Genomic DNA, 13,932 nt, shown 5'->3' on the forward strand with positions numbered 1-13,932 from the left:
CATTTGTTACTTTACCTTAGCACGTCCTGCTGCTGTTAAGATGTCTGGAGAACAGGTTGGACAATTCTTGCTTGCGCCATGCTGTGGGACTTGCTAGTGAACTGACCCTTCAGTGTGCAAGGCACCCTGCTCCCCTTCCTTGCTTTCAAAGCTAAATAAGAACTTCCCTATCACATTCGAAGATGTGATTATGGGGAGAATTTTGAGAAGGGTCTTGAAAATGGCTGAGGCTTCACTTCTCTCCTTCTTGGCTATTGCATCCAGCAATTCTGAGCGAATGATGCAGCAGAATGTCTCCAGGCATCGATGGTGACTCCCACAGCCCCTCCTAGAATGTGATTTAGAGAGAGAAGACCAGAGTGTAATTTGGACTTTTCTGCACATACTGAGGTTTTTATAAAGCTTACAGCATATTTTATGTTGAATTTATTTGCACACACAAAAAATGCTGAATATTCCTCTCCAAAGTAATGCTTAATGTCAGGTGCACCCAGAACTGGAGGATGACCATAGGAAAAAAAGTTGCTGAAGTTGTTATTATGTGAATGCGAACTTAATTTCTTATCAATACTGTCCAGAGCCTAGAACAGAAGGGTTTTTAACCCAGATGGAAGCAGGCATAAAATCTGAAGACTATACATAGTTGATATAAAGCAAAGCAGCGCAGTGGAAGATAATCTCTGTTATTTCTTTAATGTTATTTTTCTCTCTGTTTTTAATTTGCAAATGCATGTAAGCATCCGAAAACTGATTGAAATGCAACTCATGAAAACCTCACATTTATATGCCAAGCAGGCAGTCCCCAGGTAGGCAGCTCTAATGTGATTGCCTTGAGGTGGAAGGGCCACCCACAATGTGGAAAGAGTAATTTATCTCTGTACCAGCTCAGTCTTTGCCCTCTCTGCTCAGACTGCCGGAAGGGGTGGCAGCGAGTGCCAGCTGGGGTGCCAGGGGCTGAACAGGGGCACTTGCCTGTTTCTGGCTGTGAATAGTCCTCTTCCCACCCCCCAGCAGGGGAAACCCTGAGCTTGTATCGGTGTTTCTGTGTAGTGTGAGGAGCTGTACACCCAGCCTGCAGTCTAAAGGGGTGAAGTCTGCAAAAGTATTCATTGCATTATGCATCCTTCAACATTTAAACTTTTCTTTGGGTTGTCTGACAAACTGTCATAGATCTTGCTAATCAGTGACCCGAACCCAGAATTTTTGTTTTGAAAATATTGGATCTTTCTAGATTTGTTTTCATACTGAATAGTAAACAAACAGAACTTCCAGGGAAATGAACTGGTTCAGATCAGATGGTATATTTAATTCTTCTTTTATGTTTCTTGCTACTTGATACAGTAAAAATATATGAAATACAGACATAGAGAAGAGGAATTCTTCCATTCCTAAAACTGTTGGGACAGAATATATTGCTCTCCTGAAACCCCCTCCTGCCTCTTTTCTTCCTAAGGAGAAAATTCATCAAACTCAGCTTGGCTCCACGAGCTGTACTAGCTTTGATCAAAGAATATTTTCTGACAGCAAAAAATACTCCGTCAGAGCGTTGGTGTGTTAGGTGTGTATCTGAGTGTGCATAGATGCGTATTAGCCAGGTTTTCAAACACTAAGGGGATTAAGAGCTCAAACTCATTGAAATTCAGGAGGAGCAAGACATTTTGCTTCCTTGGAGATACAGGCCCTAGAGATTTAGATCCCCAGGGGATGCAACCAGGGGAACAGACAGCTTTTAACTTTGACAAGAACTCTCCATCACTTTTTCTAGGAAAATACTCTGCAGAAAAAAAAAGTGTGTTGTTAGTTCTGGATTGAGGAGGCAGGTGAGAGGACATTTAAGTGCTATTTCTGTTTCCTTTTGGGCAACATGCAGGTGCATTTCAGTGATTTTATCAGTGATTTAGTATTACTTTTGACAGTGGTAGCATGGTTAAATCTGTAACAGGGCTTATATTTATATCTGTCTTCTATATGTGTATCCCCTCCCACACAATTTTCAGTTTTGGATCCCCATATCGTAAATTTAAATGCACTAAAAATACATTTGTTTTCCTTAGTTGCCTGCTTCAGGTTCCCCTGAGCTTTACAGGCCACTGCTGAAGTCACACATGGGTTCCGTGTGGAGCCTTTGCAAACGCTGCTCTACAAGAACAGTCGTACGGAGTCACACCAAGGTCTGGGAGGTGGTTAGAAAAAGATCAAAATGACAAAAAGCCTTCCCCTGGTTTGACTTTTGAGCTTCTGGCAGGTGGTAATTTAGTACCTTACTGAGCCAGAGTTTGGATCTGCATCATCACATTTGCTAGACACCGATGAATCTAATCTTCATTAGTTCATTTAATCTGTTTTGGAGCCTTTTTAAGCTTTTGCTCTCTGTACCATTCTCTGGCAGGTTCCATTACAGCTGGTGAGTTTTGTTGATATTGTCTGCAGGAGTTTTACTTCTACCCTTCTGGGAGCCTTACAGTAGATCTGTTCTGCAGGTGGAGGTGTCCTCCCAGCAGCACCCCAGGTTCCAGCCTGTCCTCAAGGGATGCCTGCAGCATCCCACGGAGTTACATGGGACCCATGCACTCAGCAGGGATGGGAGAATGGGCTAGCATGGCCAAGGGATGGGCTAGCATGGCCAAGGGACGGGCTAGCCAGGTGCTGGCAGCACCACCCACGCCACCACCATCTTGCTGCCTGCAGTCAGAGCCACCATCAAGGGGCTCTGCCAGGGAGAAAACGTAGCTCCTGTCACATTTTAAAGCATTTCAATGGAGAACTCTTTGACTGGTTAATTTATTAGACGTTTCTTTCAGGCAGGCCGCTAATTAAAAAACAGAAAACTCCATTAACACATCCTTAAAGGGCAAGTGCTTTCCCTCAGGTCATGTTTAAACAGCTAAGCCACTGTGTAAACATCTCCTTGATTGCAGGAGAAGTATTACTACTGATGAAGTTCCTTTTAAGCAGCCAAAACCTTTGCCTGTGAACAGCTTCCCAGAGTGGCTGGTTTTTTAACTGTATAATTTATTGGATGAAATATATTTTAAATTAGTGCAAACACCTTTTATGTCCTGAAAACCAAAACGACCAATGGGAAAAAAGCTACTTTATTACCTTCTTCCATATGTTGGTGGTTAAACACACTATTTAATATGTTGGTTAAAAATTACCTGCTGAATGGAAAAAGATGCTTTCAAAAATTCATGCAGTTAAAGAGTTAAATGGGCCAGCTCAGGAACATTTTGACTTCTGCATGTTTAGTATGCAATGCTATGTATTTTTTACTATCATAAATGTGATTGTTTCCTTTAAAACCATAACAATCATGCTTACTGTTTGCTGCTAATGTTAGATTTTTTTTTTCCTTTCTAGTTTATCAGGACTACAAAAGCTAAAATAAAGAGAAACATCTATTTGCTCCGAGACAGACTGTCTTGGAGATTTAAAATAGGGTTCAGGAAGAAAACATCTTTCTACTTTCCCTTTCTCTCTGACTTGTGTGTTCAGACAGCACAAATACAGTACTAACAGCAGAAGCTATGAGAGTTACACTGATTCCTCCAAATCTTGTCTCAGAAATGAGTCCCACAGCTCCGTGCAAAGTAATTGGTCTAATTAGGTGGTAGGAAGGAGCTTCTTTAAATTCCTCAGAAATTAAGACGTGTCATCCGCTTAACATCTTAGCATCTGTTACTGCCTCTTGCACATTTCTCTTGCACATCAGTCTGAAGGACACTTTCCTGTACCTTTCAGAGGGAAAGAGAAAAAAAAAAAAAAAAGCCAAGCCCTTGAAACAGAGAAGAAATTGGCCCTTTCTTCAGTGGGATGAAGCATGTAAGGCGTCTCACCCCCTCCTTATTTCTCAGTTTGGTGCACGTTTGCCTGGGTGAGTACAATAATCACTTTGTTAAGTAAAAATATAGGAGGATACAAGCATAAGTTTAAATCCTGTAGTATTCCTTGCTGATGTGGTAATGTTGTCCTGAAATATTTTCCTTGGCATCTGATCCCTGTGCAAATGTTACCCTTAGCATTTATACATTTGAAGTTTTGTTACAAATTGGCTATTTTGAATCTCTAACAGTCAGTCAGTAGAATGACAACTAATTTGTTGTTTCTTGTTTTTTTTTAACTTTGTTTGCTGTTGTCTGGCAGCAAGTAAGTAACTATTTAATTATGGCTAATTGCTCATGCAGTAGGCATAATTTTAAGACCGAATATGCTTAGAATACTGGGTGAGGTACTGAAGCACTGGTAAAGTTTCAAACTTGTGTATGTAGAGTAGGTGAGAGGTGTAAAGTCATTGGAAGCCAAAAAGGTTAATTTTGCAATGAAGCTGTCTGGAACTGCTTGAGATTTTTTAGGGAGATCCTGCCACTTGATTTTTTTTTTTTTTGTTGGTTGGGTTTTTTCCCCATATACTCTCTCAATTTGCTGCTGTATGAATACTGGCACAGTGGCATGTAGAAGTAATTTTATTAAAAATATCTGTACAGGTGTAGTTATGAAAGTTCATTGCAGCAGCTGAGATGTTACTCACCGTTAGTATTCCCAAAACAGCTCATGTTTACTGAGAGTCGGGTAACAAAGCTGAATAACTGCTGTCTACAAAATGCTTTTCTTTGGCTTCTGTTTTGTTTTAATTGCAGTTCAGGCAAATTATGCCCCCTATTTCTTTGATAATGGAGCCAGAAGCACAAATGGGAACATGGCACTTTTCAGCCTTTCGGAGGACACACCTGTTGGTCAGTATTAAAATGACTATGTTTAAATTGTGAAACTGAAGCTGCTTGGTGTTTTGATTAGCAGTGTATATTCTGTTGTGGGTTGTTGCTGTATCCTGTGGTCTTACATGTTTTTCTTGGAAACTTCTAATTGGCCTCGATTTAAAATGACATATTTGAATTGTAGCTGTTATTTAAAACATGAATTTTAGCTCCCCTTTTCTTAGTCCACCAATCTATTCACAGCATCAGAGCGCAGACCTTTGGGGTCAGAAAGAAATTTATGGTGGTTAGGGAGTTCTTACCAATTCTGTAAGTGCTTGTTAGAAGAAAGCCTAGTTGCTAGTAATTTTATTAGCCTTGGTAAAAGCAAGCTGTATGTTGAAAAGTAACAAAGGCATGATTTTCTTTAAATAGCTATCACATTTTTCATGTTTACTGTTAGAAAATGTTTCTACTTGGAGTGAAATTTGCTTTGTCTAAATAACTGATGTTTTTTAAAAAGGTTTAGTTTTGGTCTATTGAAAATTCAAAATTTGATAAATTTTTCAGCTTTCAGCATTTTGAGGAAGGTCTATTTATACTTCTTCTAACTGTAGTTGCATTAAGAAAAATTAAATAACAACAAAAAGGTGATTTATAATCAATATTTTCCATGGGGGAAGAATAATTTACTAACATTTAAAAAAAATTATGTAAAATATATTACAGTGATGAACACCGCCTTTTCTTCAAACATTGCACTGAGTTTTTGTTTAGGATTTGCTCCTGTTTGTCTGTAGCTTTTACAGGCTAAACCAGAAAAGTGTTTAGCTATTGCAAATGGAGTACCAGAGCACCCATTTATTAGCTGTGTCACTTGTAGAGGAGAGAGATGGCTGCAGGGAGGGGTGCACCCAAAACCCTCCCCTCCCAGGGCTCAGGCAGCTGGGGGAGGCAGGGGTGAGGGAAGGATCCAGAGGACACAGCCTCCTCTGGAAGACCAATGCTGCCACCTTTGCCTTCCTGAACATGCCCAGGGTCACTCTGGGAAGCAGCTGCCTGGGGCTTGCCCTAAGTCTGCATTTCTGGCCCAGTGGTGTTAATGCCAGCCAGGAACCACACCGGACATGCTAGGGGGTGGGGAGAGGGTGACTGGGAAGCAGTGACTTCTCCTTTGCCTGCTCAACTAGAGAAGAGGAGGGGGAGAAGGTGGCACATAGCAGAGAAGTGACGCATCTAGCCAATGGACTTAAAAAGAGCTTGCTTATGATGCAGTAGAGATTTGCTGTAAACTCGGTCAAGCTTAAGTGGAAACTTCAGCTGAAGGCCAGCAGTAATGTGCTGGCACTTGAAAAAGCCGGAGGCAGACCAAGGAGCTGTGATTTTTGCTGTACTTCTGCCTGGATTCACATAGAAACCACACTTGCTCAGCCTTGGCAATCCAGACAGCTCTGCTGATTGCTGGAGTAAGATTAGCTTGTCTAATAGTGTAGATAAGCCTCGTAATGCCAGATAGCTGCAAAATGGGACCCCAACTCCCTTTGTTTGGGGTGGTGTTTGCCAACTCCACCACTCAAACTGCAGGCAGTACAACTCGCTTCCCATCAGGCTCCCGTCCCCCGGGGTGGTGGCAGCTCTCAGACATTTACAGAGCATCAGCCTCTCCCTGCCACTGCTGGGAGCCTCCAGCCACCTGCCTGGGGATGGGGATCTAAAGATGGCACAGAGCTGCCAACACAGTCAAAAACCTCCTTCCTGTCAGAAGCACCAGACAGTCTCTCAGGTGACAGCACTCCCTGCAGCAGCAAAGCACAGCAGTAGTTTTACAGCACTGGGACCCAATGCATCTGATCTGGGGCTGCAGGCAGGTGAAGGAGGAGAGTGTGCACACCACAACAGCATAACAGCAGTGTGAGGGATCAGAGCCTGTCTTGTGACTAGCCTGGGTAGGAATGGTGACAAATACATGATGGGATTTTCCACATGCTTTTGTAACATTAGCAACCAGACTAGGTATGTAGAGGTCCCTGGGGAGTTTATGTTTTGGTTGCAGCCATGATAAAGCTCAAGCTTCAGTGCTGCTGTGCCTCATGCCTGCTGGCTTCATCCAGAATGTGTTTATGTCTTTACATTGGCTGGCTTGTACTTCCAATTTGCTGTATAAATGTGCTTTAAAAGATGAGAGAGAAGCAGCTTCTGGCTTACAGCTCCAAAGGTGCCACCAAAAGCATCTCTCTGAGTTGAAAGGTTAGGAGGTGTTGAGTTCAGGCTTTTGCAAAGGGTCTGGAGAAGGCCTTGGGAAAGGAGGAGGCAAGAACTTACTTTTGAGAAGTCCAAATATGGTAGCTTTGCCACACAGCTGCCAGTGCTTCTTTGGGCTAATTCCCGGAACACCTTGGCTAAAAGCTGTAAGTACTGCAGGGTCCTCTCTTCTGAAAGCACTTTGGGAAGTTCCCTTAGGATGCGGCTGCTTGGGGTTTGCTCAGTGCAAACTGCTGCTGCTACCCACTGCCCATGTCAGCACAGCCGCTCCTCAGGGATGCTCCGGCGAGGAAGTCCCAGAGGAGGGCACAAATGACAGCTTTGCACAGGGCAAGAGGACCCATGTTTGCATCAGAGCACAGTCAGAGCTCCTTGCCAGAGTGCAGTGAGGGCTCACTCTCTGCCTGTGATAAATGGGTGCCAGGCCCCCTTTTCTGCGGCCACAGGGAGGGGTCTTGCACTGCAGAGGAGGCTATTACTCTTCATCCCTCTACCCTAGTCTCCTCCAGAAGAAGGAGGAGTCTGGTCTCTGGTGTCTGTGTGCAGTCTCGAGCACCCACGCTCCAGCAGCCATCTTTCATTTTGAGCAGGATGATCAGTGACAAAACAGGGGAATTAAAACTTCTGTATGTTGGATTCTGTATGGCTTCACTCAAGCTTCTTAGGTGCTGCAAAAATGGCAGGTTGCCATTAGGTCTTCCCTGTGCTTACATAAAATTTAGAGTTGTAGGCAGGATGCTTTTCTTGGCAGTAGCCAGTGTCTGATCTGAGCAATGAACAATAAACCTCCAGGAATTTTACGGTCTGTGGCCCCGCTGAGATTACAAGCAGCTGGCAAAGTGGTGTGTGTTAGTTATTTTCCCAGGCATCTGCAGGCAAGGGACATGCAATGTTCTGGAGCACCAAAAGGAGACAATGGATTCTCTATGTAACTGTAGAAGGAGAAATGGCGATGCTGCAGCTGCAAGAACGTGTCAAAATCAAGAAAATCACATTATCATGCTTATATCATCCTTAACTTGACCTTCATTTGCCTTGTGCAAATAAGCAGCAAATACTATTTCTGTATGAAAGCTTGAAAGTATCCGCAGATTCCTAGATCCCATTTATTGCTCCAAAGCATGAGACCCCTCGAGGTAAGAAGGGCCAGAACAGCAGCCCCTTACAGTGCCAGATTGGAAGAATGGTAATAGTTATGAACTGAAATACAGTTGCAGTTTGTGTGGCTGTTTGGCAGGGCAGGTGGGTGATTAGCTCTTTGCAAAGAGTTGCCTGTGTACACACATAATGTACGCGTGCTCTTAATCAAGGTCTTAAGGCGTGTGTGGGATGCTATTTCAGGTTGTTTGTTTCATCTTACCTCATTAATCCCTGTAAGCCCTCATAGCGGGGACAGAGTGGGGCTGAGAACAGCTGCAGTGCAAGGGATTGAAGCATACTCGGAAGGCCTAAGTTCATTACTCTCCCACAGCCCAAGTGTCATTGGTGCTCTGGAGACCTTTGCGTGTCTCTCATCCTTGTGTTTTTCCTTTCTGTTTTTCCTCATGCCCCTAAGTATGCACTACCCCCGCTTAAAAGCCAGTTCTCAGCGGCAGTTACAGCTGCCAGCTACCCACCACTGGCTGACTGACCACTTCGGGTCCCTCCATCCTTCAGGCTTCCCCTGTTGTTCCTACATGCTGCTGGTCTCCTTTCTTCCTATCATTCAGAGCTGGCTGTGAAGAGTCCTCTTGTCCCCTCTGGTATCCATCATTCCTTCCCTGTTTCTATCACCCTGATCCAATTGATGCTTCCCAAACTGGTGAGAGTCCCTGCTACCCTGTTTCCTGGTCCTTCCTTCAGCGATCTCACCCTGGTGCTCTGCCATCTCTCTGTATGTGTTTCTGGATTTCATCCATCACAGATATAGTAGCTGAATCCACAAAGAATTTTTTCTGCCTACAATTTCTTTCAAAACCTCCTTGTCACAAAAAAATACTTGAATGAAAGAATGAACAAGATACTTTTTAAATGATAGTTCCTTTCTGACTCGAAAGGCCACAGACATGGACAATTTAGCCCAAGTTGTGTCTTGAAATCTAGAGACCCACTAAGACATTCAGATAACTCCAGAAAGGGTAAATTTTTTGAAGGTGCAGAAACTGAAATGTCTCCCCTGGGAAAGCCAGGAGCTACCAGAACAAAACTGTTGAGCAGATCCTGCCTTCTGCATCGCTGCAGCAGAGCTAACGCGGGGCGGAAGGGAGCCCCCCGCCAGGCAGAGCACTGAGCAGAGATGGGCTGAGGGCTCACAGGTGTTTTATTCCTTCTGCAGAAACTGCAGACACAGAAAATTGCCTGCTTGCTGTGGGGACACGCTGCTGCTGTCTGTGGGGTGGTGTTTCGGGCACTTGCCCCCTCTCCCCACTGCAGGGGCTTGCAGCTGTGAGGCCAGTTTGGCTGCAGCTGCAGCAGCCATGGCTTTTGGGCTGCTGCTCCTGGCCATGTCTCCACTTTGCCAGCCAGTAGCGGTGTGTCAGGTGCCCGAAGGGAGCAGGAACCACCCGGGTGAGCTCAGGAAGGAGCAGTAGATGGTAGTGAATGGGAAAGGAGCCCTTTTTGATGTAGTCTTGGTGTATGGTCCGTGCCCTCCAGGAGCCTGAGCTCCCCTGTGCTTACAGTGTAAACCAGCCCTGTGTGATCTGTGTGTTAACTGTCCATCACCTCTCCTGGTGGGAGAACAAGCCTTTGGCTGGGACAGGTGGAGAACAGGCATCTAACCCTGGGCAAGATGGTGTTTGCTGGGACATTGGGGAGAGAGGTGTCCTGTCCTGGGAGCATGCCATGAATATCCCTCTCTGCATTTTGTCAGCTGTGGTGGCAAAGGACAACAGCAGGACTGAGCATGGGTCTGAAATGTGCTTGCCTTGTTTAACTTGGCAGGCAGGGGATTTGGTTGCTGAGTGTCACACAGCAGAGAGGAGAGTGTGTCTTCAGTGAGAAGGCAAAACCAGTCCCAGGGCACATGGACAGAGGCTAGCCATGAATAAATTTAAGTCAGAAATGAAGTAAAATGGAGCAATGGTATCATGGGACAGCCATTCAGCCCGAGCGGCAGGAGCAAATTGCAAATGACTTTTAAGATGGAATGGGAAAATGAAGTGAGAGCCTGGCGTGGCTCCTGGGAAGCAGCTGTAGCAGGGAGCAGCATCCAGCTCCCCAGGACTTCCCTACCCCAGCCTGCTGTGCCATCCCCATGGTACTCAGAGAATTCAGCTCTTCCAGCCGGGGCCCTTCCATGGCATTTCCCATACCCCTGGATAAAGACTCTTATATTCCCTTATCTTTCTGTCAGGGAGAGGCTGTTTACTTGCTACTTACCAACAAGATTTTAGCTGATATTTTTTTTCGTTTATTTCCTTCTCAGCAAGTAGAGGCAGCACACTGAGAGGAGATTTTTAATTGGCATTAACACTGTGCTGAGAAGTGTTCCCGGGTTGTTAATGATATGGAGAGTATTGTGGAGTGAAATTACAATTCAGAGAAAATTAGGAATTATAATGAGCTAGAAAAGAAATTTTGATCCACAATCCAATTTAAAAGGCACACAAGTATTCTGTATTATGAAAAATTAAGAAGTATCAGCTTTAGCTAGGAAGAAAACAGTCCACTGTAAAGATCAATGATGTCCTTCATTACTTGCTCAGAAACCTCAGTAATCTCAGTCTGTACCAATATCAATCTTTCTTCTGACATTTAGCAGCAAGAAAGATCCTGTTTTCCTTACAAGAAAATTCCTAGAAAATGCAGGAGAGGAAACTTTGAGACTGGAAGAACAAGCCCAGGTTTAAGTGTATTCACCTAAACTTTCACAGCCTGTTCTTCTCTAGCACATGCCCCGTGGTCCCTGAGGAGTGGGTTGCAGTTTGTGCACTGCTGGGGCTGGGTGTCCGGGGCAGCCCCAGTCACAGCACCAGACCCTCTGCCTGGCTGTCCCCCACAGGCTCCAAGAGACCCCAGACATGGGTCGTGGTGTCCATCCTCTTTCTCCCCTGCACAGGCAGTGCTGCTCAGCAGCTGCTGCAGGCATCTGCCTACCTAGAAACAGGCAGGACAGGCAGGGGTGTGTGAACTGGAAGGGACAGGAAAAGTGAAGAAGGGCAGAAATGCAACTAAGAAGTAAAAACTTCTAATGACTGGAAAGGGCTGAAGAAAAGCGCTGTGTTGATAATGATGTCAGTGAAGTGCTGGCAATCGACACCCCAGTTCTCCATTTGGCCCCAGCTGTGATATTAAGACAAAGCTTTTAAAAAACAAGAATAAATGCAGTCAGTACTGGTGCTGCAGAATCTTCAATAGTCATGAAATTTCTGTCACTTCTATAGAGAGATGTATCAGGAGATGTAGCTATCTTTTCAGGACACTATTTTTGTGAACCTGTTTTGCAAATCTTGACTATTTGTTGGCTGGCTGAGCCAGCTCATAACTCATCACAGGGTGTGTTGCTTGTGCACCTTGGGGCCCATTGGTTTTTGCAGTGTGAATGTTTTTCTGTATAAAGTTGCCCAAATTTTGCCCTGGTTATTGTCATAAAAGAGTTTACTCATAAGAGAGCACAGATCCCATGTGGCTTGGCATAAAGTCTTGCTATGCAAAGAAGACAGTGTCACTGTTAATGCCTGGTGGCTGTGTGTCGATCAAGCCCACTGATCTGTTTGCTTTACATTTTGCATGCGGAGGAATAAGCAAACAAGCAGCAGAAGGTTGCATTGCAAAACGGAGGACACATTTGAGAAGCTGACCTGTCAGTGTTGTGGGCAGGACCTCAACCAAAGCTCTAGAGTTAAACAAAGCTTATGGATCTGGTCAGTGAAAAACTCCACTGCCACTACAGAGAGGATATGAGAAAAAGATTACTAACTTTTGAGTACAGCATTAAAAATCTCTTGAACTCAGGACCAGAGTAGTTTAAAACTGGAGTCATCTGAGTTCCCTTTAACAGGATTGTTCCTTGACTTCATGCTAGCTTTCTTAGCGGGGATTCTTCCATCATATCTTTGTGTCCCATGTACAGGCAAAACTCACTACTAACCTGTCAGTCACTTGGCTACACTATTTCCAGTGCAGGGAACTTTGTTAGATGTAAAGCAGAGTTTCTGTTCTGAAACTGTATGATGGATATCTCAGGTAACTCACCCAAGGCATTAGCAGATTGGAAGGAAACAACGGTGGTTTATATTTCAGACTCGGCTAACTGATATTTGTAAAGTGCTTGAAGTTATTTGGGTGAAGATATTAATGCACAGTAGAATAACAGACATGTAAGTTTAAAAAAATAATACCAATAAACCCTCACCATGTTTTGAGAACGTGGGTGTTATAACTCCCCCAGGAAGTATCACTTCTGGTAAACAAAGTCAGTTTACTGGAAAAACTGGCACCAACTTCTCAAATGTTTAAAAATAGAAATAACAATCTCTCTTTCCCCAGCTTGTGAAAGAAATACATTGATGAGTTTAGAGAATTTATTCATTGGTATGAGCGTGAGTGGGTGTGTTAAGTAGAGAATTTAATGAGAGGGAGCTAATGAGGGGGAGCAAATTAGGAAAGAAGACTTTTGCATCTATTAGTTCTCAAAGTGGAAAAGTTTGCAAATGTCCTTGCATCTTCTGAGCTTCAGAGTCTGGGTCCAGTCCTGTGGGAGTGCTGCCTTCAGTTGCCGGATCCTCTGCCTGCAAGTCTGTTGTTCCCATAGAGCAGAGGTGTGTGAGGGCCTTTTGGTACTTCTGAGATTGTCACCAAGTCATACAACAGCATCACTTCTGACTCACCTGGGCTGAGAGTTAGTCAAGAGCTTGTCATCTGTGTAAACACGATGGTGTGAACAGTATTGATCTCGGCGCGGTTCCACAGGAAAGAGCCTGAAGTGAGAGAAACCAGCACTGAGAAACTCAGCTTAACCAATAGGCTAAAAAGTGGCAATCAGGACTAGCAAACTGCCTACTTATCTGTATTTCCCAGTAACTGGGGTTGATTCACAAAAGCTTTGCCTGCCACAGGGGAGCCAAGTTCCTAAGGAACAGACCAGTGAAAAACTCGCTGATTGAAGTAACCACAGGGAAATGCTGTTGAATGCCAATTTTTCAGGTACCCATGTGTACACTCTGAATGGAACCGATCCAGAAGGAGATCCCGTGACATATGGCTTGGCCTATGAAGCTGGATCAAGACGCTACTTTTCTGTCGACAAGAACCTTGGAAATGTTACGCTGATCGAGGAGCTTGACAGAGAGGTACAGTGAAATGGCACCACTCTCTGTGTTCGTGGAATTTCCTTCCGTTTAATTTGATCTGTGGCTTTGAGGGACAATGCCAACTTATTTGCCCCTGAAACATGTAATATACTTTGCAATTCTGAGACATTATACTTCACCCATCATGTTGTTTTCCAGTTGAATTGCGCCACTGGCATTGCTATCAAATTTTTTGGCAGCTGTCTGTCCAGCTTTTGCCAAAAGAGAAATTTACTCTGTATTCCTATCTTCCCCCAACTGCACCCTGTCAAGAGTGCAGGGGCAGTTACAGTTCTCTGATCCTCAGACAGGGGACTCTCCTGTCATTAGGAGGAAATAGAGATTTGTGTAAGCTGTGCTCCAGGACACTTCTCTAGTTACACCATAGCCCTTTAGCGCACGTGTAACCGTGTTGGGTTAAAGATGTCCCCAGCAACACTGATCTAAAGGCAGCCTTATTCTGGGAACACAGGCACTGAATCCTTCATGTCTCCTTTGCAGGGAAGGGTATGCAGTACTTAATAAACCCTTCAAAATACCATATACTGAGACAGAAGAATTTTGAGCCAATGTGCCTTTTTAGGGAGTGTTTCTTGAATAAGATGACTGATTTTCACTAGCACTTTACAGGACAACAGGGATTCCCAGACCAACTGTCTCTTGACAGTAGCCATGGAAAGTCCAAAGAGCCCCACAGCTGGAGC

At 44.3% G+C, this 13,932-nt stretch overlaps 1 protein-coding gene across 1 annotated transcript in view; it reads left to right on the top strand.

The window, feature by feature from the left end:
* The first annotated feature begins 3,690 nt into the window (after window positions 1–3,690).
* CDHR1 (cadherin related family member 1) overlaps window positions 3,691–13,932 on the top strand; it is a 53,994-nt gene continuing 43,752 nt past the window's right edge. Inside the window, 3 exon segments of the mRNA XM_014940385.1 lie at window positions 3,691–3,874; window positions 4,638–4,733; window positions 13,083–13,228. Coding sequence (XP_014795871.1) covers window positions 3,814–3,874; window positions 4,638–4,733; window positions 13,083–13,228 — 303 coding nt within the window. The 5' untranslated portion in view covers window positions 3,691–3,813.

The sequence above is a fragment of the Calidris pugnax genome, unplaced genomic scaffold (assembly GCF_001431845.1).
Source record: "Calidris pugnax isolate Ruff unplaced genomic scaffold, ASM143184v1 scaffold39, whole genome shotgun sequence".
NCBI classification, from domain to species: Eukaryota; Metazoa; Chordata; class Aves; order Charadriiformes; family Scolopacidae; genus Calidris; species Calidris pugnax.